Source organism: Microcaecilia unicolor, chromosome 8 (genome assembly GCF_901765095.1).
Source record: "Microcaecilia unicolor chromosome 8, aMicUni1.1, whole genome shotgun sequence".
In the NCBI taxonomy this organism is placed as follows: Eukaryota; Metazoa; Chordata; class Amphibia; order Gymnophiona; family Siphonopidae; genus Microcaecilia; species Microcaecilia unicolor.
This window is the reverse complement of record NC_044038.1, coordinates 26,110,960-26,137,996: the sequence shown is the minus strand read 5'-3', so window position 1 is coordinate 26,137,996 and position 27,037 is coordinate 26,110,960. Positions and strand designations below refer to the sequence as shown.

Genomic DNA, 27,037 nt, shown 5'->3' with positions numbered 1-27,037 from the left:
ACGTACGTGCAGGACGTCAGACTCACAGAAACAGAAGCCTGCGCAGCCTTCTACATGGAATGTTGCTAGTGGAATAGCAACATTCCATGTAGAATCTCCAATAGTAGCAACATTCCAAGTAGAATCTCAAACAGTAGCAACAGAATCTCCAATAGTAGCAACATTCCATGTAGAATCTCCAATAGTATCTATTTTATTTTTGTTACATTTGTACCCTGCGCTTTCCCACTCATGGCAGGCTCAATGCGGCTTACATGGGGCAATGGAGGGTTAAGTGACTTGCCCAGAGTCACAAGGAGCTGCCTGTGCCTGTAGTGGGAATCAAACTCAGTTCCTCAGGACCAAAGTCCACCACCCTAACCACTAGGCCACTCCTCCACTCCTCCATATGTGACCGTCTCTGGGAAAAAGGTGATTAAAAATGTGGAGAATAGCTGATTTTTCATGCCATGGGTGCAATAAGCAGTCTGCAAAAGTTACATGTTTGAACTTATGTATTTAAAAAAAAATTTCACATAAAAGAATGGGGTTTGGATTGTTGTATTACAAATAGTTTGCTCTAACAGAATTCATTAAAACTTCATTTTTGTTTGAGGTGACTAGTCACCTTTTCCCAGAGATGGTCGCATATACAGTAACAAAGAAACTATCAAACACATCACTCCAATATAGTGTCACACTGGGGATTCAGATCTGAAAGATAAAATATTTTAAATTTTAAAAAATAGCCTCAGTGTAACAGGGAGCCTGACTTTTATGCTCCACTGTAGATATTACCATCACAGGCTTCCACCACCTTCCGAGAAAAAAAAAAACACAGAGAAAAACTCCCAGAATATTTCAAAAATTGTAAAGAAGTGGGAGAAAAGTCTGTGTTTAAAAAACAGAAGGGAGGGTAACACAATTTAACACAATACAGATCCAAATACCCACAACACTAAATCTCACTATGAATAGACACTAATTAGCAATACCTCACTAGACTAAAATCCTCATTCAAAAAGAGAAGCCTTCCTGCAAGTAAAGAAAACTCAAAATAGAGCGAAAACTCTTATAACATTACTAGAATTGCTTAAACTTCCATCCTTACTAATGAATGGATTCTAATTCTAACAAAAAGTAAACTTTACTTAGCTCAGAACATCCAAATTGTCCTGACAGAGGTACAACCTCATAAGATTTTCACAGTCTGTGGCAGGGGCGTAGCCAGACACCCAATTTTGGGTGGGCCTGGGTCCAAGATGGGTGGGCAGAAGAACTCCGCCATGTCCCACAAGTAAGGATGGCGTTAACGGCGTTAGCCAATTCCGGTCTGAACAAATATATGGTGTGGATTAATTCAAGGCAGTTTTGTGGTAGAATGAGGTACATGTGTGGTAGGTACAGTTGGGGGAGCTTAGAGAGGGGGGGGGGGGGGGGGGTAGGAAGAGTCAGATAATGTCCAATACGGTCTTTGGTTCCATTGTGTCATAAGTGTCCAGGTATTTTATGTTGAGTCGGTGGGGTATGCTCTTTAGAAACTACTACATATCTTTATGTAATTATATACATGCAGAAGAACATTTGTACACACATACAAGGCATCTATAAAGGAAAGGGGGGGGGAGGAAAGCAGCGTATATATTATATGGGTATTCTTTTTCGTACGTTGCCTTTACAGTGGGGGAAATAAGTATTTGATCCCTTGCTGATTTTGTAAGTTTGCCCACTGACAAACACATGAGCAGCCCATAATTGAAGGGTAGGTTATTGGTAACAGTGAGAGATAGCACATCACAAATTAAATCCGGAAAATCACATTGTGGAAAGTATATGAATTTATTTGCATTCTGCAGAGGGAAATAAGTATTTGATCCCCCACCAACCAGTAAGAGATCTGGCCCCTACAGACCAGGTAGATGCTCCAAATCAACTCGTTACCTGCATGACAGACAGCTGTCGGCAATGGTCACCTGTATGAAAGACACCTGTCCACAGACTCAGTGAATCAGTCAGACTCTAACCTCTACAAAATGGCCAAGAGCAAGGAGCTGTCTAAGGATGTCAGGGACAAGATCATACACCTGCACAAGGCTGGAATGGGCTACAAAACCATCAGTAAGACGCTGGGCGAGAAGGAGACAACTGTTGGTGCCATAGTAAGAAAATGGAAGAAGTACAAAATGACTGTCAATCGACAAAGATCTGGGGCTCCACGCAAAATCTCACCTCATGGGGTATCCTTGATCATGAGGAAGGTTAGAAATCAGCCTACAACTACAAGGGGGGAACTTGTCAATGATCTCAAGGCAGCTGGGACCACTGTCACCACGAAAACCATTGGTAACACATTACGACATAACGGATTGCAATCCTGCAGTGCCCGCAAGGTCCCCCTGCTCCGGAAGGCACATGTGACGGCCCGTCTGAAGTTTGCCAGTGAACACCTGGATGATGCCGAGAGTGATTGGGAGAAGGTGCTGTGGTCAGATGAGACAAAAATTGAGCTCTTTGGCATGAACTCAACTCGCCGTGTTTGGAGGAAGAGAAATGCTGCCTATGACCCAAAGAACACCGTCCCCACTGTCAAGCATGGAGGCGGAAATGTTATGTTTTGGGGGTGTTTCTCTGCTAAGGGCACAGGACTACTTCACCGCATCAATGGGAGAATGGATGGGGCCATGTACCGTACAATTCTGAGTGACAACCTCCTTCCCTCCGCCAGGGCCTTAAAAATGGGTCGTGGCTGGGTCTTCCAGCACGACAATGACCCAAAACATACAGCCAAGGCAACAAAGGAGTGGCTCAGGAAGAAGCACATTAGGGTCATGGAGTGGCCTAGCCAGTCACCAGACCTTAATCCCATTGAAAACTTATGGAGGGAGCTGAAGCTGCGAGTTGCCAAGCGACAGCCCAGAACTCTTAATGATTTAGAGATGATCTGCAAAGAGGAGTGGACCAAAATTCCTCCTGACATGTGTGCAAACCTCATCATCAACTACAGAAGACGTCTGACCGCTGTGCTTGCCAACAAGGGTTTTGCCACCAAGTATTAGGTCTTGTTTGCCAGAGGGATCAAATACTTATTTCCCTCTGCAGAATGCAAATAAATTCATATACTTTCCACAATGTGATTTTCCGGATTTAATTTGTAATGTGCTATCTCTCACTGTTACCAATAACCTACCCTTCAATTATGGGCTGCTCATGTCTTTGTCAGTGGGCAAACTTACAAAATCAGCAAGGGATCAAATACTTATTTCCCCCACTGTATAAGAGGATTAAGTCTGTGCCTTTTTGGACTTCTCGCTTGGGTGTCCTATTATAAAATCAACTTCTCAGGGTGCAGCTAGCTGGCTTTCAAATTGAGTGTTTTTCTATTAGACCAGGGGGATCTCAACCCAGTCCTCGGGGCATACCTAGCCAGTCAGGTTTTCAGGATACCCAAAATGAATATGCATGAGAGAAATCTGCAATGCACTACCTCCACCATCTGTAAATCTCTCTCATGTATATTTATTTTGGGTATCCTGAAAGCCTGACTGGCTAGATGTGTCCTGACAACAGCATATATGACAAAGGAGTTTTCTTTGCTTTCTATCTATTATTTCTCAATTTAGCAAGAATAAAAAAAAATGCTCATCTCTAAAGTCAAATGATATGATGAAAAAAAGCTTTTCAGCCCTTGGAATTTGTTTATTATAAACGCAATCTCCACCTCCATTGAGCTTACCTGCTGGATGCTGTAGAGATACTGAACCACGGTAGAATGCAGAGCCATCTCTAGCAATGGTCCAGACCTGCAGATCTGCACCCACAGACACGGAAATGAATGGCTGGTCAGTACCCACATGAAGCCAGGATGAGCCCTAAAATAAATAAATAAATAAATTAAGCCCCCCCATCCTTCTGGAAATAGAGGAATCTTCTTCACATATTAGTGCAATAAGAGGTGAGGGAGGCTCATCTTACCTCTAGGTGAAAAACACAGTTCCTTTTCATTTGGGAACCCTGATCTGCAAACTTTGTCTCTGACAGCGAGGAGTATAATAATGAACAAGAAGTAGGTGGGCATATTTTAGGTAGTACTTGGAAAGCAAAAAAAATACCCTTCCAGCATTGTAGGGGATGGGAGAGAAGGTAGGAGGATTCAGACAGTGGCGTAGCGAGGGCAGCTGCCACCCGGGGCGGATCGCCGCTGCACCCCCCCCCCCCCCGGGTGCAGACCAACACGACACCCCCCCACCGGCGTCGACACCCCCCCCCCCCGGCATAGCACCTCCCCGACACGGTCCCCACCTGCCTACGAGCTCCATCCATCTGCAGCGCTGCTGTAAAGAAGAAATCGCTTCGTCGGCCCTTCCCTCACTCACTGTGTCCCGCCCTCTGACGTAACTTCCTATTTCCTCAAGGGCGGGACACAGTGAGTGAGGGAAGGGCCGACAAAGCGATTTCTTCTTTACAGCAGCGCTGCAGATGGATGGCGCTCGTAGGCAGGTGGGGACCATGTGGGGGGGGAGGCGCTGCGCCGGGGGGGTGGACGGATGCACCCCCCCACCCGTTGACACCCGGGGCGGACCGCCCCCACCGCCCCGCCCTTGCTACGCCACTGGATTCAGAGGATAGTTATTTCCATTCTGAACAAGGGAGGTTATAAGAAACAAGACCTTCTTGATAATTGTACTATTTCGAAGGACTTGTTGGTACCTTGCTCAGGCTTGTGATGATGGGGTGGGGTTGGGTACGAGAGGAGGGGGATTATTACATGGGGAAGGTAAGGAGAAAATAGGCCTTACCTGATAACATTTTTCCATTAGTCCTTCCCACTATTAGAGAACCTGTGGAACAGTTGTGCCCATCAACCAGCAGGTGGAGACAGAGAACTGATAACTGAGATGAGACATATCTCTTGGCATCCAGTCCAGCTCCTCGGTATTTATGTAGACAAGCAGTAAGGAGAAACTCAGAATAAACAAACACACTAACCTAACACTAACCTGACGAGCAAACATGTGGAAATCGAAAGATGTGCTGCTGCCGACCATTTCCTCCGCGTTCTACGAAATTCCTGGCTTGCAAGCACTGCAATGCCCTGACGCTGGCCAGCAGGTCCCACAGCGGGAATACCACTTAACTGCCTCTGTGGGAGTCCCTATTCACCCCGTCACAAGCGCAGCACAATGTGTCCTAAGTGGTGAGTCAGGATCCCTCCCCCGCACTAAGTACAACTTGCAGCCCTCCAAGCAGTTCTAAGTCAAACTTTAGTCAAACTTACCACTCCTGGCTGCTCCCCCCAAGCTCACAGTCTCCACAAGTCTTACCACAGATGAAAGTCACTGGACTGATACTCTATCCATGCTCTCCAGAAAATCTCTTTCCTTCTCCTTTTTATTTTTTTTAAGATTGTGGTGCTGGAAAAGGAGAGCTCCACAGGAAATGGGAGAGGTGAAGGGAGGAAAGAAGTAAATTTGTGGGGCACCAGAGACGGAGATCTGAAGATCTCCAGATATAACACTGCAGACTGGAGCCACCCACAAAGCACTTGGAACCAAAGGCTGAAAAGTGTGTCCATCCATCTGCTGGAGATAGGAAATACTGAGGAGCTGGACTGGATGCCAAAAGAGATATGTCTTGGTTCAATTTTCAGTTCTCTATCTCCAACTGCTGGTTGGACACAACTATTCCACAGGTTCTGGAATAATAAGAAGTTACATAATGGAAGAAGGTTTTGGGGTGGGGAATTTGCATTGTATACAAATGAAAACGTTTATGAGATATGTTTTGATTGGCGTTTAATATTCAATAAAAATGTTAAAAGATAAAATTAAAAGAAAAATGCTACACCTCCACCAATTCGATCCACCCTATCACTGCGATATAATTTGTATCCCGGTATGACAGTGTCCCACTGGTTATCCTCCTTCCACCAGGTCTCAGAGATGCCTATTATATCTAATTTTTCATTTATTGCAATATATTCTAACTCTCCCATCTTATTTCTTAGGCTCCTGGTATTCGCATATAGACATTTCAAACTATGTTTGTTGTTCCTATTTACATCATGCTTAGTACTTGACAGTATTAATTTGTAATCTTTTGTCTGATTTTTATTTTTATTTAAGGACACCTGATCTACTTTGGTATCTTTTGCAACCTCACTATCAGGATACCCTATCTTCCCTGTTTTGGTGATATCTTTGAAAGATACCTTATCCCGAACCATGCGCTTTTGAGCAACTGTCGGCCTTCCCCCCCCCCGTTTCTAGTTTAAAAGCTGCTCTATCTCCTTTTTAAATGCCGACGCCAGCAGCCTGGTCCCACCCTGGTTAAGGTGGAGCCCATCCTTTTGGAATAGGCTCCCCCTTCCCCAGAATGTTGCCCAGTTCCTAACGAATCTAAAACCCTCCTCCCTGCACCATCGTCTCATCCACGCATTGAGACTCCGGAGCTCTGCCTGTCTCTTGGGCCTTGCGCGTGGAACGGGTAGCATTTCAGAAAATGCTACCCTACAGGATCTGGATTTGAGCTTTCTACCTAAGAGCCTACATTTGGCTTCCAGAACCTCTCTCCCACAGTTTGGTTTCAGCTTAGGGTGAAATCAAGTGGCGATTTCAGCCACATATTCAATTTTGGCTGACACACACAAAAAAGGTTTTTGACGCCCTCTAGTGTAGAATATGTAAAGATGAAAGGAAAAAACACTAAGACGAACAGAATAGTAAAACAAAACCTTACAGCAGGAGTCTGTTTTGTTACACCAAGTCTGCAGAGGACATCGCCCTTGCTACTGATTGCCCACAGTGCAATTGGAGAGTCAGAGTTCTCAGCAGCCCTGGGAAGTACAGAGATGTCCCGCAGAGATACAGGAGGAACCTCCAGCCACGGCCCACTGGTGGTAATCTTACATTTTCTGCAGTGAAAGAGACGCATGCTAAAATTTCAGCACTGGCTAAAATATTTTTAGATGATTCAGTTAGACAAAAATCAAACAGTCTCCTTGTTTATACTGAAGTATGATTCCATTCCCAACTCAGGAATGTTTTATTGAAGGTTTGCCTAGAGCGCCCCCTACTCTTGCATTAGCTCTGATCCCCCCCCCCCCAACCCCACCCCTGAAAGCACACCTTATTTGCCAGCACCATGAGACTACCTCGGTGCCCATGGGCAGGGGAATCCAAGGATTGCTTCTGTCCCTAAAGAAACCCCTGCTAGGTGCCAGGGGTGGCGGCAGGGCTGCCGAGAGGGGGAGGCAAAATTCCTCGGGCCTCCAAGGGGGGCACGGCGCCGGGGTCAGGCCGCCGGCGCTGCAGTCCCCGGTCTCACCTGCCTGCCTCCACGGCTCCAGGCCCCCTTCATTCAAAGCAGCAGTCGCAGATCGCGTCTCTTCTGGACTTCCCTCCCTATGTCCCGCCCTCACGGAAACCGGAAGTTACATCAGACAAGGGCGGGACACAGGGAGGAAAGTCCAGAAGAGACGCGATCTGCGACTGCCGCTTTGAATGAAGGGGGCCCGGAGTCGTGGAGGCAGGCAGGTGAGACCGCGGACTGCAGCGGCGGGGGGGGGGGGGGGGGGGGCTGGCCTAGTCTCTCGGCAGCCCTGGGAGGCGGCATCAGATTTTTTTTTTCACCCAAAGAAGAAAATATTGCCTTTGAAAACTAATCAAAAAATGTATTAAGTTAGTCCGATTAAAAAAAAAAAAAAAGGACAGTATCATTGTATCTTCTTTTTTGGTTTTATTTTTTTACTTCCTATCTTTTTCAAAAAAATAAAAGCAAAACAGAATTACAACCACTTAAGAGAGCAACATGAAAAAGAGATTATAAGAAACCTACTTCTATTATTCATTTTAACAGTGCCACTATATATATATATTTACTTATTGTTCACTTATATCCCACATTTCCCACTCATGCAGGCACAGTGCGGCTTACAAACATTAAATAAAATACAGAATAGGAAAACTTAGAAGAATATACAAGGCGTATGCAGGGGGAGAAGCATCTAACAGGGCGAACTAGCAGGGTAGGAGCCAGGGAGGGTGCATCAAGCAGCGGTATAAAGTGAGGAGTAGGTCTTGGCTATATGTACTGCTGTCAAAACTTGCTATAAAAATATGCCACAGGGAAACAGTTTAAATAATCTCAGGACAATTTCAAAACATTTCTGTAGGTAGACAGCTGATTTCAGGGGGACGTTTTCCCATAGGTAAACGCCCCTCTCCCCTCCCCACAGGTTAAAAGTACCCATTTTAACTGCATCAGGAAAGGGGCATGGTCCAGGGGCACGGGAAGCCCAGCACAGATTTTCCACGGGGAAATTTGCGCCTGTTTTAAAAAAGATGCGCTAGACCCATTGTCCCCTTGCACGAGTTTCCCTTCGGAAATATGCCTGGAAGGAGGAGCTGTGGTTTGCGTGAAAATTGCCTCATCGAAGTATCATTTTTCATTAAAGAACCTACTGCAATGCGCACTTGCAAAATGCCTGCTGATTTTCCTACCTTCCCCAGCGTCTTCTCCTTACAAAGTCTTTCATGGTCTTGTATCCATGGTAGGATCTGAAAAATGCAAGTTTATTTATTTAAAAATTATATTTATTTATTTGTTTCATTTGTATCCCACATTTTCCCACCTATTTGCAGGCTCAATGTGGCTTACAATTTTCCGTCATGACTTATGTCATTTCAGAGTACAACTACAATTAGTAATATATATATAACATGGATGATATCATAAACAGTCAGTCATAAACATAAGCTGCCTTCCCAATACAAACAGATCACCCAAAGCTGTGAACAAAATATTACAGGTATAAAATAAAAACGCAAATATACAAACCGTAGAATACCTAAAAGAACCATCATTATAGTTATGTTATTAATGGGGTGATTTTATAACAGGATGCCAAAGTGAAAAGTTCAAAAGTGTGCCTATTTTATAAGGGCAACATAGGTGTCTATGTGCAGGGCCATGCCAACACGGTAAGCGAGGTAAGCATGGCAGGAGGGCGCCCCGCCGCACCATGCTTACCTCGCCCTCTTCTCCCCAGATCCTTTTCCTTTTTTGTTTAAATTTACCTCTGTCCGGCGGCAGTGTAGCGTTAGTGAAAAGGAGGCGGCGCTCTCCCGCCCCGACGTGTCAGTCTTCCCTTCGCTCAGTTCCGCCTTCTTCTGATATCAGAAATGACATCAGAAGAAGGCGGGACACTGAGCGAAGGGAAGACTGACACGTCGGGGCGGGGGAGCGCCGCCTCCTTCTCACTAACGCTACGCTGCCGCCGGACAGAGGTAAATTTAAACAAAAAAAAAGGAAAAGGATCTGGGGAGAAGAGGGCGGGTAGTGTAGCGATCGTTTTCGGGGGGGGGCCAACTGCAGGGGGGGCGCCGGAGAGGGGGGCGCCAACTGCAGGGGGGCGCCGGAGACCCTAGGCACGGCCCTGTCTATGTGCATTTATAAAATAGAGCATCCAGAACCAGTCCCTGGCACACAAATTCACACATGCACAAATTTATACCTGTTCTGAAGATGGTGTAAATTTGTGCATGTATTTAATGTGTGTATTTTACAAAATACATGGTTATGTCACCACTCTGCCCCCTGGGGAATGCCTACACCTGATCTTTAATTAAACCCTTAATCTCCCAAGATCTAAAAAGGTGGTTAAGGCCACTCAGGAACACACAAAGGTAATTAGATTGTAAGCTCTGTTGAGCAGGGACTGTCTCTTCATGTTCAAGTGTACAGCGCTGCGTACGTCTAGTAGCGGTATAGAAATGATTAGTAGTAGTATTAACTGTACAGTGAAACCTCGGTTTTCGTTGATAATTCGTCTGAAAACTATCGACGAAAACCGAGGCAACAAGCAATTTTTCTTTTAAATGAATAAAAAAGACTAATGTATAGAAATAAATGAACATTTAACATGGCATTTACCTTTCTGAAGACTCTTCTAGGTGTATAGAAGATGGAGAGAGAGGAGCAGAGATTATTGTTTGGAAGGGGGATCCCCCTCCATAAGGATACTATCTGGGGGGGTCTCACTGCTGCCTATAGAAACTTTTTTGGGTCACATGATGAGAGCAGGGACTTTAATACAGGCACTCAACCAGCAGCAGCAGTAGCGTGGCAAAACGACGAAATTTTGGTCATAAAACAGCAGCAGTGTGATCCCACAACCGGAAACAACGCCCCAGAAGAACGACACGTGAGAACGCAAGATTAGCTGCGTGGGCACGCCGACGAAATCCGAGGTGATCGATGAAAACCGAGACGAAAATTTCGCGAAATAAATCGATGCTAACCCAAACCGACGAAATCCGAAGTCAACGAAAACTGAGGTTTCACTGTACATATTTTTCATATGTAGTTTTATAAAGCACCTTTTCCAGGTGTAAAATAGGTGGAGAAACTTCCAAGGTTCTGCTTTGCTGAGATGGCAGAGACCTCTAGTGGATCTACATGGACGTAGACTGGGGGGGGGGCGAGGGGGGGCAGTGCCCCCCCCAAACGATGACGACTTACTACTACTACTACTACTACTATTTAGCATTTCTATAGCGCTACAAGGCATACGCAGCGCTGCACAAACATAGAAGAAAGACAGTCCCTGCTCAAAGAGCTTACAATCTAATAGACTTACCGGAAGTTGCTTCGGCGAACTGGCGGGCGGGGCGCCAGTAGTAAAAGCAACAAGCAGGCACGCTCGTCTCTGTCTGCTTCCCTGCCCTCTCAGCGTCCCGCCCGAAAGGAAATGACATCAGAGGAAGGCGGGATGCAGAGAGGGCAGGGAAGTGGACGGAGACGAGCGTGCCTGCTTGCTGCTTTTACAACTCCCGTTTGCTCGCTCGCTCGCCGCTGGAGTGGAAATGCTGGCTCCTGTCTAGTCCACTGTAAGGAAGGAAGCCATTTGGTAAGTCTCTGCTTCCACTCCCCAGCGCAGCCGTCGCCATTCACTCAAACACAGCAAGCAAACCTGTGAGCTGCTGCATCCACGTTGTCGTTGTTGCGAAGGGGGAGGGGGGGACGCTGGATAGAATGGGGAAGGGGATGGATAGAAACAAGAAAGGGGGTGGGTAAATACTACTGGGAAGAGGGAGTGCTGGGTAAGGAAGAAAGAAAGAAAGAAGGAAGGAAGGAAGGAAGGAAGAAAGAGCTGGCTTGATATTCCCAAAAATAGCCAGCTCTTTTTCCCTTCCTTCCTCCATATTAGCATATTAATTTGCATATATATATGCAAATGAATACGCTAATATGCTCCACCCCCATCCTTGGCCCCCCCAAATGAAACAGTCAAACTACGCCCATGTGGATCTACTAAAATATTTTATTGTGATCTGTTTATATCCATGCAGCTTCCAGCAGGGAACTAGTCAGGTTCTCCTGACTAGTGAGGTAATGGTGGGAGGAGCCTCTCTCTTGTGCACCAATTCAAAAAAGGCTTCCAGAATCTATCAAATGCTGCAACTCCGCCCCTCCTCTGGGCCGTCAACCTGCTCAGATAATATGCAGTCCATACAGCCCTCTGCATCAGCAGCTGAGAAGGAAGAGCAGAGGTGCACCAGCAACATGTTATTTCCTGCCTGATAGTTGCAAGACAAGGCAACATGCCACATCCTCTGGCACTGATGCTGGAGGAATATGAAGCAAGGAAAAAAAAAAAAGCAGGGTCCACAGCAATGGAAAGAGAGAACATTCTAGAAAATAAAGCCACAGTGCTCCGCCACAATTGCTGAAGTGGTAGACAATCCCACCACATGTGACAATAAGTCCCCCCTTTCCCCACAGCCTCTCTCGCATGTATTCTTGTATAGCAAGATCAAAATGGGCCACCTGAGGAGAAAGATACCACCTATATAAAGATTTTACTCCGTTCTCAATCAGGTTTGCAGAAATGGAGAGGTGAAAAGTATTCCGGAATGTCATTGCCCAGTCCCACCCTGTGAAACAGCGTCCCAACTCTCTTCCCCACTGATCAAGAAAAGATGGGATCCTTTGAGGCTCACAATGTCCAATAAGGTTGCATACCTCCAAAATCATCTTAAACTGTTTTAAGCCATATGATAACTCCTCCAAAGGGGGTCAAGACTGTTCTGCATGTACTCTTAAAGGGTCCCCCCTAAAACAAATGCCTCAGCTGGAGAAAGAGTTCATATTGTGCCTGAAGACCCAAGAAAGCAGGGAAAGTCTCATTCATAAAAAGTTGCTGTATCCTAATTAAATCCTTAATCTCCCAAGATCTAAAAAGGTGGTTAGCCAGCTTATTTTTGAAAGAGATCGCCAGCCATCTTCCGACACAAATCAGGAGATGGCCGGCCATCTCCTGAACCCGGCCAAATTGGTATAATTGAAAGCCAATTTTGGCCGACGCCAACTGCTTTCCGTCGCGGAGCCGGTGAAACTTCAAGGGGGCGTTTCGGCAGGGTACAGAAGGCAGGATGGGGCGTGGTTACGAGATGGCCGGCTTTGCCCGATAATGGAAAAAAGATGGCCGGCTCTGACGAGCATTTCGTCGGCTTCCTTGGTCCATTTATTTTTAGGATCAAGTCTCAAAAAAGTGCCCCAATTGACCAGATGACCGCCGGAGGGAATCGGGGATCACCTCCCTTTACTCCCCCAGTGGTCACCAACCCCCTCCCACCCAAAAAAACTTAAAAAAAAATTTTTTTTGCCAGCCTCTATGCCAGCCTCAAATGTCATACCCAGCTCCCTGACAGCAGTATGCAGGTCCCTGGAGCAGTATTTAGTGGGTGCAGTGCACTTCAGGCAGGTGGACCCAGGCCCATCCCCCCCTACCTGTTACACTTGTGGTGGTAAATGTTGAGCCCTCCAAAAAACCCCAAAAGCCACTGTACCCACATGTAGGTGCCCCCCTTCACCCCTTAGGGCTATGGTAGTGGTGTAGAGTTGTGGGGAGTGGGTTTTGGGAGGATTTGGGGGGCTCAGCTCACAAGGTAAGGGAGGTATGCACCTGGGAGCAATTTTTGAAGTCCACTGCAGTGCCCCCTAGGGTGCCCGGTTGGTGTCCTGGCATGTCAGGGGGGGGCAGTGCACTACAAATGCTGGCTCCTCCCACGACCAAAAGGCTTGGCATTTGGCCGGGTTTGAGATGGCCGGGCCCGGTTTCCATTATGGCCGAAAACCGAAGCCGGCTATCTCTAAATCCGGTGATCTCAACATTTGACCTAAATGTTGAGATTTGGCCGGCACCAACTGTATTATCGAAAGAAAAGATGGCCGGCCATCTTTCTCGATAATACGGTCGGGGACAGCTCTGCCGTTCGATTATGCCCCTCCACGCCACTCAAGAACATACAAGGTAATACAGCATAAAGTGGAGCTAGAACCAAGATAGGCTTACGCCCAACAACTTATTAAGCCATCTACTCCAGTAATGCAGAATAAATTGAAGAATAAGGTTCATAAGTTTCCCTTTTTTTGAGAACACAATACAGAGCCCAGGTTGTCTGCTGGGAAGCAGCTGGATAAAGAAAGATCTGCTCTATAGGCACCCAGGGCATTGGGCAGGTCAACCCTCCCCACCCCCCACCCTACCATGCACATAAAGATCTAATCTGGGCAGCTAAAAAATACCTATGCAGGTCAGCCACTCGCAATGTCAAGATTTGGGCGTCCCCGACCGTATTATTGAAAGGAAAGATGGACGCCCATCTTGTTTCAATAATACGGGTTTCCCCGCCCCTTCGCCGGGACATCCTGCGAGGACATCCTCAGGAAAACCTGGGTGCCCCTTTCAATTATGCCCCTCCACGTTTTCATAAAACTTAAGCCTCTCAAAATACTACTACCCTGTACGAAACAGAAAGCCTTCACAAGCTCATACGGTCATGGTCATGGTTTACCTTTGTGGGTGGCGACGTCACTTCTGGGGCTCAGTAAGTGCCAGAACGCCATTCCACTCTGCTCCAGCACAAATTTAACCCTGCCTGTAATACACTATTACCAAAAATGTATCCATACGCATTTCAGAAACATTTGCCCCCCAATTCTATAAATGACGCTAAAACTTGCACGCGCAAATCTGAGTGTGCCCCCAATTTATGTGCCCAACTTAACTGAATAATGAGCCAATTAATTATTGGTGCTCATTGGCATTAATTAAAATTTACGTGCACATTTTAGGTGCCAGGATCCACGTGTAAATTTTAAGTGTTGCTCCAAAAAAGGGGGCGTGGCCATGGGAGGGTTATTGGCGGATCAGGGCATTCCCACAATTTATGAATGCTGTTACACAATACGGGTGATCTGCACCTAAATTAGGCACAAAGATTTACACCAGGGTTCAGTTGGTAAAAACCAATGTGTCTAAAGTTAGGTGCGGTTCCCGGCGCTAAACATTATTCTATAAATGTCGCCTAACTTTTGAGTACTTGTTTATATAATAGTGCCATTTAAAGAATTTAGTCCTTGATGTCCCATGCATTCCAATAAGGAACAGATCTACTCAATTGAACTGCATTGGGTTAAAGATCACTAACTATGGCTATTATCTATTTGATCCCCAATTCCTAGCACTTACGCGGGGAAATCTGCTGCATACTGCCATCCTTCTCGATCATTTCCATCAGGGGCATTAAAATCAATGTACCAATCGGAAACCTAGAGTCAAAATACAAAGGATTTATTAGAAACATATTGCAACACGAATGCATTCATTTGCAAAATGCACAGTTGTCTGCCTGCCAGAGGATTGCTTTCTGCCCAACTGGATATAAATCCTTATAACAGGTTTTCCTTTGCTTAACCCTTTAAGTGCTAGGAATTATTAGGAAAGGGATAGAAAATAAGACAAAATTCTAATTAGGGCATTAATTTAATCGTGATTAATAATTAATCGTGTGCTGCCTGGCATCACTTCCTTCCTCCCCACCAGGACCTTTCTGCGGCTCTCCCCCTGCTCCTGTTACCCCCCCCCCCCCCCGCAGTACCTTTTGAAATGGCAAGTCTTTGTCCCTTCAGGCCAGCAGTAGCTGTACTGAAAGGCTGGCTGCCTGCCTGTGGCCTGCACTGGGACTTCCCTCTCACCCAGCCCGCCCTTATATGGTGTGAAGCCCTGCCCAGCGCATCCCAGGGTGCACTGTGCAGGGCTGGGCGCTGCCATTTTTAAGGCGGTGCTGCTGGAAGAGGGAGTGTACCACCAGGGCTTTTGGGGGGGGGGATGCAAAGGGGGGGGTCAGGGGTCTGGAGACCCACTGGATCTCCAGCCCCCCTAAACTTGAGTCAGGGGGGGTCAGGGGGACTGGAGGTCCGCTGCCTCTGTGGTGCTGGATAGGGGTTGGGATTCTGCCAGGGGAGGGGTTGTATTGGGGGGGAATGGGGGGCCTGCTAGCATGCAAATGCATGCCAGACAGGACTCACCATTCCTCCCCAATGGTCTCTAAACCCTAACGCTAGTTCCAAGTTTGCATAGGGTTTGTTTGGCACGCTGCTCGCTGACCATTGGGGAGGAATATGTTTAGCATGTATTTGCATGCTACTTGCGCTAAGAGCGCTGTTTAGCATGCATTTGCATGCTAGTTGCATTCAGAGCCCGCGAGCGCGTTATTTCACATGCTCGGGGGCTCTGATCATTAGGCAGTAGCAAACACAGGCACCAGTATGGTGCTAATAAGCCTCTAGCGCCCGCGTTTGCTTCTGATCATCTGCCCATCAATGCAGAGATTCATATTGGGCCTCGTTTGTATAAGTCAGTAAAAACTGATAACCAGGGCAGGAAAGTGGGGCCACAGTCATTCAGTGGTAGTCTGGTCCTGGTCGTCATTGGTAGGACAAATGTTTCCAGAGATGATTTTAACACTGTTAAAATGTTTTGTTGCCAATGACCTGGTGTTGAAAGGGTTAATTTTCAATATACGTTATCTTACCCAGGTCCACTGTGGGGATGGAGGCTTCGTGCTGGCTTTTGTACGTTCCTGTAAGCCAGATGCATCACTCCACATGTAGCGATCTGTGGGCAGGCCCCTGAAAGGAGACACGTAGGGTCAATCATTGAACAGCGGCAATAAGAAATGAAAGAACTGAGAGGAAATCCTTTGGAAATAAGTAACAATCAGAAGACCATTTGCAGAAGCCGGTATACACTGAAGAGGTCTTTGGTCATATCCAAATGTAAAAAAAAAACCCCAAAACCCAAACCTGAAAACCCGTATGTATGGTTTACATTTGTGTCGTCATTAATGCTTTCTATCTGTAGCAAGGCCTGTTCTAGAGCTATGTGTCAGGAGAGGAAGAGTTTTATCAATATTCAAGTGCTGATTTTGGTTCTGCCTTCTCCAACCTTCTTATGGACCAAGGGTTAGGGAGAACAGACCAGGGCCTATAGCACCTCTGAGACAGTTGAAGGGGGGTGGATATGATTGAAGTCTACAAAATCATGAGTGGTGCAAAACGATGTTTTTACGACACTCAATAAAGTTACATGGAAATACTTAAAAAAAAATAGGAGGAAATATTTTTTCACTCAACGAATAGTTAAACTTGTACTCATTGCCAGAGGATGTGGTAACAGTGGCTACCGTAGTATCCGGGTTTAAAAAAGATTTGGACAAGTTCTTGAGGGAAAGTCTATAGTTTGCTATTGAGACAGACATGGGGGAAGCCACTGCTTGCCCAGGGATTAGTAGCATGGAATGTTGCTACTATTTGGGTTTCTGCCAGGTACTTGTGACCTGGATTGGCCACTGTTGGAAACAGGATACTGGGCTAGATGGACCACTGGTCTGACACAGTATGGCTATTCTTAAGTTCTTATTAAGGAATTGGAATTGTTTCAAATAATTCTATTAAGGTGCTAGATAACAGAAGACGAGAGGCTAAGTCTTAAGACTTGGTCAGCTAGGCAGGGCTTTTTTTGAGGGGGTACTTGGGGGTAATGAGCACCGGCACCTTTTCCATTGGCTGCTAAAATTGACCTATGGTCCCCAAGTTTTAATGAAAGAGCTCAGGCTCTACACACCAATTCTGCCTTGTCATAGGTTCTGTGACTGGTTGCAGGGGGCCTGGCTATTGTGGGGAGGGTCCCTCAGTGATTACCCCCACCCCTGAAGGGTGGCCTAGCATTTGAGTACCGGCACCTTTTTCACTAGAAAAAGTGCACTGCAGCTAGGTGTCGGCTATCCTGGACCAGAAGTGGAGCAACTGAAGCACTCAACCATCAGATGTTCATCTCAGCCCATTAAGCGGTTCTGGGGTTTCCCCACTACAGAAAAGATCTGTAAATCCAACTTAATTGCCAAGTACAAGGTTTTTATATTTTCTCTCTCTGTGCTGAGAATCTACCAGTAAAATCCTGACTTATTTGGTCAATTTTGCTGTTTGCTCTACAGCTCATAAAATCAAAGTTCTTTTTGAATAGCCACATTGGTGCGATTCTGGACTTCCATTAAATTTTTGCTGGTCAGAATAGTTGTGCATGGGTCTCATAAGAGTGGGGAAAATGGAAGATGAAGAAGCAGGCACTATGAAAGGTGAATTAAAAGCCTTTATTGTAGACAGCAGGTATATGCATCACCCTCGAAGCATCCTGCTGGGTGAAACACGGCAGCGTCAAGCATCCTTTTACCCGCTCTCTACAACAACGGCCCTTAATTCACCTTTCATCGCATCTGCTTCTTTGTCTTCCATTCTACTGGGACTAGCGGACCACTTGCCCATCTGTTTTTTTTAGGACCTCTCATAAGACTAGGGCCATAGAAAATTCTTTCGCCTTTCTCACCTAGCCGGAAATGACCCTGGGCATTTGGGGTGTAGAATACCCTCAAACCCTATGAGAACAAGAAGAGGTACAGCAGTGTCACACTAGGAAGGAAAAATAAAGCATAATTGTATATATCCTCAGCAAGCAGATCCTGTATGTATTCACTGAAAATCTCAAGAGGAGGAACACGGGGAGGAATACCGGATGAAACTGAAAGAAGCCAAGAGAGAGGTACGTCTGGCGAAGGCGCAAGCGGAAGAACAAGTGGCTAGAAATGTAAGGAGGGGAGACAAAAACTTCTTCAGGTATATTAGTGAAAGGAGAAAGACTATAAAGGGAATTGTGAGACTAAAAGATATGTAGAAAAAGATGACGAAAAAGCCAATTTGCTAAACAGATATTTTTGTTCTGTTTTCACTGAAGAAAACCCTGGGGAAGGACCGAGAGGGACTGGCAAAAGTACACCTGAAAATGAGGTGGATAGAGCGCCGTTCACGGAAGAGAGTGTGTATCAACAACTTGGAAAGCTGAAGGTGGACAAAGCCATGGGGCCGGATGGGATCCACCCCAGAATACTGAGGGAGCTCAGAGAGGTTCTGGCGGGTCCTCTTAAAGACTTGTTTAATAAATCCTTGGAGACGGGAGAGGTTCCGAGGGATTGGAGAACGGCGGAGGTGGTCCCTCTTCACAAAAGTGGGGATAGGGAAGAAGCTGGAAACTACAGGCCGGTAAGCCTCTCTTCGGTTATTGGAAAAGTAATGGAAGCCATGCTGAAGGAAAGGATAGTGAATTTCCTGGAAGCCAATAAGTTGCAAGATCCGAGACAACATGGTTTCACCAAAGGGAAATCGTGCCAAACGAATCTCATTGAATTCTTTGACTGGGTGATGGGAGAATTAAATCAAGGACGTGCTATGGACGTCATCTACTTAGATTTCAGCAAGGCTTTCGACACGGTTCCCCACAGGAAGCTTTTAAATAAACTAGGCGGCCTGAAGATAGGACCCGAAGTGGTGAACTGGATTAGGAACTGGTTGACGGACAGACGCCAGAGGGTGGTGGTGAATGGAGTTCACTCGGAGGAAGGAAAGGTGAGTAGTGGAGTGCCTCAGGGATCGGTGCTGGGGCCGATTCTGTTCAATATATTTGTGAGTGACATTGCCGAAGGGTTACAAGGTAAAGTTTGCCTTTTTGCGGATGACACCAAGATTTCCAACAGAGTGGACACCCCGGAGGGTGTGGAAAACATGAAAAAAGATCTGAAGAAGCTAGAAGAATGGTCTAAGGTTTGGCAATTAAAATTCAATGCGAAGAAATGCAAAGTGATGCACTTAGGGAGTAGAAATCCAAGGGAGACGTATATGTTAGGCGGGGAGAGTCTGATAGGCACGGACGGGGAGAGGGATCTTGGGGTGATAGTATCTGAGGACCTGAAGGCGACGAAACAGTGCGACAAGGCGGTGGCAGTAGCTAGAAGATTGCTAGGCTGTATAGAGAGAGGAGTGACCAGCAGAAGAAAGGAGGTTTTAATGCCCCTGTATAAGACGTTGGTGAGGCCCCACCTGGAGTATTGTGTTCAGTTTTGGAGGCCATATCTTGCGAAGGATGTTAAAAAAATGGATGCGGTGCAAAGAAAAGCTACGAGGATGGTATGGGATTTACGTTCCAAGACGTATGAAGAGAGGCTTGCTGACCTGAACATGTACACCCTGGAGGAAAGGAGGAACAGGGGTGATATGATACAGACGTTCAAATATTTGAAAGGTATTAATCCGCAAACGAATCTTTTCCGGAGATGGGAAGGCGGTAGAACGAGAGGACATGAAATGAGATTGAAGGGGGGCAGACTCAGGAAAGATGTCAGGAAGTATTTTTTCACGGAGAGGGTGGTGGACGCTTGGAATGCCCTCCCGCGGGAGGTGGTGGAGATGAAAACGGTAACGGAGTTCAAACATGCGTGGGATATGCATAGAGGAATCCTGTGCAGAAGGAATGGATCCTCAGAAGCTTAGCTGAAATTGGGTGGCGGAGCAGGTGGGGGGAAGAGGGGGTGGTGGTTGGGAGGCGAGGATAGGGGAGGGCAGACTTATATGGTCTGTACCAGAGCCGGTGATGGGAGGCGGGACTGGTGGTTGGGAGGCGGGAAATACTGCTGGGCAGACTTATATGGTCTGTGCCCTGAAAAGGACAGGTACAAATTCAAGGTAAGGTATACACATATGAGTTTGTCTTGGGCAGACTGGATGGACCATGCAGGTCTTTTTCTGCCGTCATCTACTATGTTACTATGTCACTGCTACTGGACCAAACAAACCAGCAGGGGAGGCAGTAATCTTCTTGCAAATATAACGTGAAACAAAAAAAGCATACTGAGGAATGCACAGCTGTATAGGTTTATTTCTAGTTACCCAACGCGGCCATGAGTCTGCTGTTGCAGAGTTTAAGCGTCAAGGCCAGATGCTAGTTTAATCCAGAACATCAGGCAATGGTAACTTTTCCATGGCACATCTAGTCAGGGCACAATACTTGGAAAACATTACAGTCCATAAGAATAATGGACAAAACAGCGAAGATGACTAAAAAGAAAAATAAAAAATAAAAAAAATAAAAAGGAAAATGAATCAGGACGACGCCGTTGATGTAAAAAACTTAAAAATATATTTATTAACCTTGAAAATTATGATACAAAAATGGGGCGATCGGGACTCGACACAGCTGTGTTTCGGCCAGTCAGGCCTGCGTCAGGAGTCTTCTCACCATATAAAGTCTCTTTCTCTATTTAAACATCAGATTTATGTATTCATATATAGAGAATCTAAGGATGTGAGACGCTAGTTAGAGCTTCTCCAGCCTACATTGAGTTGTGCTTAACTTTAACGATATAAGATCCCGTAAGAGATTACCGGAGAGTCGTCTACATAGACGTTCCGAACATAGTTCATTAACAACATTCTCTATATATGAATACATAAATCATCTGATGTTTAAATAGAGAAAGAGACTTTATATGGTGAGAAGACTCCTGACGCAGGCCTGACTGGCCGAAACACAGCTGTGTCGAGTCCCGATCGCCCCATTTTTGTATCATAATTTTCAAGGTTAATAAATATATTTTTAAGGTTTTTACATCAACGGTGTCGTCCTGATTCATTTTCCTTTTTATTATTATTATTTTATTTTTCTTTGTAGTCATCTTCACTGTTCTGTCCATTGTTGTTTTTTGCGAAGACTGGTTTCTTCTGGTTTTTTTTTTAGAACATAAGAATAGCCATACTGGATAATGATCAGCTTCTTTTAGAATGTGATCTGCATAAAACTGCAAGGTTAATGTGCAATACAAGATTTTGTTATTATTATTATGCTCATCTTGCTCACCAGGCCTAAGTGATCCCAATGACCAGTGCCACAAGACTGACACTGTGTAAAGCATGTGACCCCTACTGATCAGCTGACATGACCACACTCAGCTTCAGTCATGACATGTCTGCGCTATTCTTAAAGTACCCATTTCTGTACTTCTGTGCTTTAGTACACAGCCAAAATAAAGGTGTGTGACCAGAGATATTTTGACTTCCGTTCATTAGGTTTAAACTAGTTATTTACTACAAAAAAAAAAGCAAAGTCTGTAGGTAGAAGTGTGATTTACCCTCCTTCTAGTGCCACCCCCTTCAGGTGGAGATGATCAGAAGCAAACGCAGGCGCTAGAAGCTGTTAACGCCATACTAGTGCCTGCGTTTGCTACTGCTCCATGATTAGAACCTCCGAGCACATGAAACAACGCTATCGCGGGCTGTGAATGCAACTATCATGCAAATGCATGCAAAACAGGGCTCTTAGCGCAAAATGTATTCCTCCCCAATGATCAGCGACCAGTGCACCAAACATTGGTGCACTGTCTGCGGCAAACCCTATGCCAGCTCAGAGCTGGCGTTAGGGTTTGCGGACCATTGGGGAGGAACGGTGAGCCCTGTCCAGCAGACCCCCCCATTCTCCCCCAATGTATGCTCAGGCAGATTCCTCCCACACTTCTACCCTATGATCAGAGAGAATAGCATGCTTAAATTTGCATGCTATTTTTTATAGCGCTGTTTGGAACTGCGCGGGGCTTTTGATCATCTGCCCATCAGAGAGGTGCCCCCTAGCCTTGCCCTTGCTCTGGCTTAGTAGAGGCAGATTTGTACTGAATTCTTTACCGATTGCTAAGCTTTCAGTGGTAACATTACTCTTTTTTTTCCCAAGATTTTTTTATTGGTTTTAATATAATGCATATAGTACGTAACAGTAACCAAAAAAGGTAAAATATGGAAATACATAGTAGTGAAAGGTGTGCCAAAGAAATTATACAAATATAATTATTTTTTCAAGATAGATGTTTATAGTCATCTATAGTCATCTAGGTAGTTTCATAAGTAATGGAAGCAAGGTAGGAAGCAATTGGAGACCATACAATATTTGTTTTAATTATTGATCCAGTGAAACTGGCGGAGGCCAGTTCAAGTTTGTGGTACATTAAAACAGCAATATGGAGTACCATCTGCAAAATATTTGAATCCGATATTCCATTAACTTCCTCGTTAATAATTCTGAAATCCTGTTCTCCAGAATTCACTTTTTCTCCTGATAATCACAAACTATATGATATATTAATTACAATAGCACAACGTATGATTCTAGCTAATTGGAAAACCTTCTCAATGCTCAATGAACATTTTTTAGTGGTAACATTACTCTACATGAAGAGCAGAACGGAATGCTGTCAGTTCACTTCAAAATGATTATATACCATACAAAAATGTTCACTCACCTGCTACTGTATCCTGTGACTGGATTCCATCTTTGATTTTCATAGATGTAAACACATTTCACATCTGTCTGCAAGTACATATTGTCGGAGCTGCTGGCCAGCCCTGCAGGGGTGGGGGGAAATTGCTGTGATTTACAGCATGGGCAATGCATTGTTTTTATTAACCTACAAACAAAGCTATAACCGTTTAAAAATATTCTACTAGCATAATTTCAAAGCCACCTTCATGGGAAAAAGCAGTGTTTTTATCCACAAAAATGGACTTTTATATAACTGCTCCATCCTCACTGAGGCTGATGAAGGGACAGGGATTTTTTTACTTAATGTGCATACTTTAGGATTTTCAAACATATCAGAAAAATTACACATACACTGTACAGCAGGTATAAAATCTGTGCAAATAGACTTTCTGGGGTAAATTGCAAAGCAAAACTACCTGTGTACTTTCTCTTACAAAAAAAAGAAATATCCAGGAATATTTGAACGTCCTGACCTGGACATCTCTTTTTCAATCTAGATGACCTAAGCAAAGTGGTGGTTCAAGTGTTACAACAGAACATGTTTTAACTCTTCATTACCTTGAACGAAGCCCCCTCCATATCCACCAGTGTAGACCCAAGCAGTGTGATCATATCCTATGCCCCACACCACTCCCTGGCTACCACATTCCACTACTTGCAGGTGTCCACCAATCTGACGCCAAAACCTATCAGGGAAGAGAACACATTTTGAAATTGATGTCATTAATTCAGGAGTAATTTCAGGGAATATTTCTTCACAGAAATAGTGGATGGGTGGAACAGCCTTCCAGTGGAGATGGTGGAGACAAGAAAGCACGGCACAAACACAGAGGGACTCTGAGGGAGAGGAAAGGATTGTAGGCCTCAGCCTATGGTCTTCAATCTTTGTTTAATCAAATCACTGCTCAAGGTTTAAAAAAAAAAAACCCTGAAACTACTAGATCATTATATTTCACCAAATTTCTATCTTTATGGCATGTACCTGTAAGATTATGTTACCTAGAAAAGCAATACTCTGTTCCAAAGAAAAACAAATGAACAGCTCTTATACAACTCGAGGGGGAACCTGGAGGCATTTTGTTGCCATCTGAGGTGAGCCATAGGAGCCAACTTTTCAAAATTATTGTGGGTGCTAAGCCCAATGAAAATAACCCCTTCTTGGTCACATACAAGGAATTTTCTCAATATTGGGGGTGCTCAAGCACCCACAGCACCCACAGAGTCGGCTCCAATGAGGTGAGCAATTCTGCAAAAATATCTGTGGGACAACAGGTTATGGATTTGGAGAAGGGCCCAGAGTGTTTTGCAAGTATGCCTCTTAAATTAATGGAGCAACCAACGGAAGTTAACTTTGAATTCCTTCTGGGATTTAATATCACAATTTATGATGCCCTCTACTCAGAAAACAAACCTTATTGGAGAGAAAGTATCTAAATTAGACCATAACTTATCAAAATCAGAATTAGAGGTCAAATCCCTGAATGAAAAAATAGAAGATGTTGAGAAAAAGGTTAAGGATATGGACAATTTGCAGTCGGCAATGATAAAAGATATTACCAACTGACGGAGGAAAACAGAAAAGTACGAAAATTATATGAAAAACAATAAATATAAGACTTATAAATTTTCCTAAAATTAAATTGCTAAAGCCGACGGATATGATTAAAAGATACCTCCAAGAAATTTTAGAGATTCCTGAGTCTAATTTACCTCCATTTAATCAGGTTTATTATGTTCCTCAAAAGGATTTACCTCAAGGAAATAAAGATTCTTTGAACTTAACTGCATTTCTGGAGACTTCTGAAATAGAACAGGTACAACCTGCAACATTAATAGCAACGGTTGCTTTAACACCGGATAAACAGTGGCTTTTTCATTTGTTTTTCAAGCACAGAGATAAATTATTTCTGGGCTTGAGAATGAATATGTTTCCTGATATAGCAAAAGAAACCCAGAAACGCCGAAAACAATTTCTGTTACTAAAACCTGCGGTGCTCCAGTTAGGAGGCATTTTTCATTTGAGGTTTCCCTGTAAATGTATCATACGATACGAATTATCCAAATATGTTTTTACTAGCCGTTAAGCCCGTTAAAACGGGCGAGATTTCCAGCTACCCTCCTCGTCGCTGGTCTTCCCCCCCCCCCCCCCCCTCTGCTGCTGCCTGCAGCACTTTCACACGGAGGTGAGAGGTGCTGTCAGGTCAGTGCAGGGGGCCCAATACAGAGGGGGGGCGGGAGCGGTGGCGGGGATGGGAGGGGGAGGGTGGAGGTTGGTGCGCACGATGTTCGTTTCCAGATTCCAGCGTCCGACTCAGTTTCCCTCTCTGTTCTGCCCTCTGACATCATCACGTCTTGACGCGAGGGCGGGACAGAGAGGGAAGTGTCTACTACGCATTTGCAGGTGAGTCGGTCACTTGCCATTTATATGTTTGATGGACCCTCTGCAATTGTCATCTTTCAATAACATCTAAAAGAGTGGGAAGTTCTAGTTAATTTAATTTCTCTGTCCCCTCTAGGTGCAACACAACCTATAACATGTTTGCCTTATATCTATTATTTTTGCCTGTCTTTTTGATCTGTATTATAGTGGACTTGAGTGTTTTAAATTGTTTACATTTATATTTCTTAATGACGGTTTAGTCAATTTGAAAATTGTACCAACACTTTCCTGATCAAGAGTGTAACCTTGAAAATGTTTGAAAAATTGAAAAATAAAAAAAAAAACAAATGAACAAACCTGCTGTATACCGCCTTTGGTGAATCTCTATAAGAGGTGGTTAATAACGCCCAATCTCTCTATATAAAAGGCAAAACCAACGTTCTATGAAGCCTCCAGCCGGAAGTGTGAAGGGGGCGAGATATCTGGTTTCCCTATGAGTGTCTGCCCCGCCCTCTCTGTAACACAGTCAGTGAAGGAAAACAGCAGAGCAGGAAATCAAATCGCTGGCTCTGTAACAGTGAAGGACTCAGAGGGGGGAGGGGAGAGAGGCCAGAGGGCAGGGACACACATACTCCCACATGCACACAGAAGAAAACATTGCTAGCCCCCGTTTCATTTGCATCAGAAACAGGGCTTTTTTTACTATCTGTCTATATAAAAGGCAACACCAACGTTCTATGAAGCCTCCAGCCGGAAGTGTGAAGGGGGCGAGATATCTGGTTTCCCTATGAGTGTCTGCCCCGCCCTCTCTGTAACACAGTCAGTGAAGGAAAACAGCAGAGCAGGAAATCAAATCGCTGGCTCTGTAACAGTGAAGGACTCAGAGGGGGGAGGGGAGAGAGGCCAGAGGGCAGGGACACACACACTCCCACATGCACACAGAAGAAAACATTGCTAGCCCCCGTTTCATTTGCATCAGAAACGGGGCTTTTTTACTATCTGTCTATATAAAAGGCAACACCAACGTTCTATGAAGCCTCCAGCAGGAAGTGTGAAGGGGGCGAGATATCCGGTTTCCCTATGAGTGTCTGCCCCGCCCTCTCTGTAACACAGTCAGTGAAGGAAAACAGCAGAGCAGGAAATCAAATCGCTGGCTCTGTAACAGTGAAGGACTCAGAGGGGGGAGGGGAGAGAGGCCAGAGGGCAGGGACACACACACTCCCACATGCACACAGAAGAAAACATTGCTAGCCCCCGTTTCATTTGCATCAGAAACGGGGCTTTTTTACTAGTAAATAAATAAATGATTTAAGTAAAAGCATTCAGTGAGCCTTTTAAATATGCCACAAATTCTGGATATCCCTTTTCCAACCTATACAAAAATCTCCCTCTCTCTCTAAGGGCTCATTATTTGGAAAAAAAAAAGCCCCCCCCCCCAAAAAAAAAAAAAAAAAAAAAAACAGGAACATCAATCCATGCTCGTTATCCGAAAAAAAAAATTGTTTTCCATTATCCAAAACTATTAGAAACTTCTCAGCATCTGGGGAAATCTATTATCTGAAACAAGTCTGGTCCTCATCATTTCTGATAAAAATGTTCTCTACTGCATATACCCAGGCTAGCTATGGCAAATGATTGATGATCTCACGATGGAGTCTTGCTGCATGTAGACCACCACATTTTAGGGTGGGTCAGAAACAATTTCAATGCAATTTTTCAACATGCTGAAAGAATTCAACCTTAAGCTTGTGGCTGAAAATCGCAGTGCAACTTTCAAAGGGATTTTCACATGGGAATATAATCTTTTAAAAACTGTCCCCACAACATAAGGAAAGGGAAGGGAGAGCTGGGTTTAGGGTGAGCCTGGTAGGGTGTGCTCACTTTATATCAAATTTTCCTGGGTAGTTTAACATGCAAAGTACAACCTGCCGTAGGATTTTCATAATAAAACTATACAGTGAATTTCCCTTTAAAAATTAGCTTTCAGACCAGTGCATTTTAACCTTGCCTTCTCCATGCTAAGTTATCCAGGTCAATGGCGTACCAAGGGGGGGGGGGGGCGGTGCCACGCGCCGGTCAGCGTCATTCGTTTCCATGCTCCCTCTGCCCCGGAACAGGAAGTAACCTGTTCCGGGGCAGAGGGA

The 27,037-nt window shown here is 45.0% G+C and overlaps 1 protein-coding gene across 5 annotated transcripts in view; it reads right to left on the bottom strand.

The window, feature by feature from the left end:
* Positions 1 to 27,037, bottom strand: part of TECPR1 (tectonin beta-propeller repeat containing 1) — a 111,134-nt gene that overhangs the window by 19,696 nt on the left and 64,401 nt on the right. For 4 of the 5 annotated variants that reach the window (XM_030211964.1, XM_030211966.1, XM_030211962.1 and 1 more), the window contains exons 15-21: positions 23,072 to 23,199; positions 22,494 to 22,596; positions 15,858 to 15,954; positions 14,513 to 14,592; positions 8,478 to 8,534; positions 6,715 to 6,889; positions 3,713 to 3,848 (exon numbers count right to left, since the gene is read on the bottom strand). In XM_030211964.1, coding sequence (XP_030067824.1) covers positions 3,713 to 3,848; positions 6,715 to 6,889; positions 8,478 to 8,534; positions 14,513 to 14,592; positions 15,858 to 15,954; positions 22,494 to 22,596; positions 23,072 to 23,199 — 776 coding nt within the window. The remainder of the gene's footprint in view (positions 1 to 3,712; positions 3,849 to 6,714; positions 6,890 to 8,477; positions 8,535 to 14,512; positions 14,593 to 15,857; positions 15,955 to 22,493; positions 22,597 to 23,071; positions 23,200 to 27,037) is intronic. The other variant, XM_030211967.1, reaches the window with a different exon arrangement.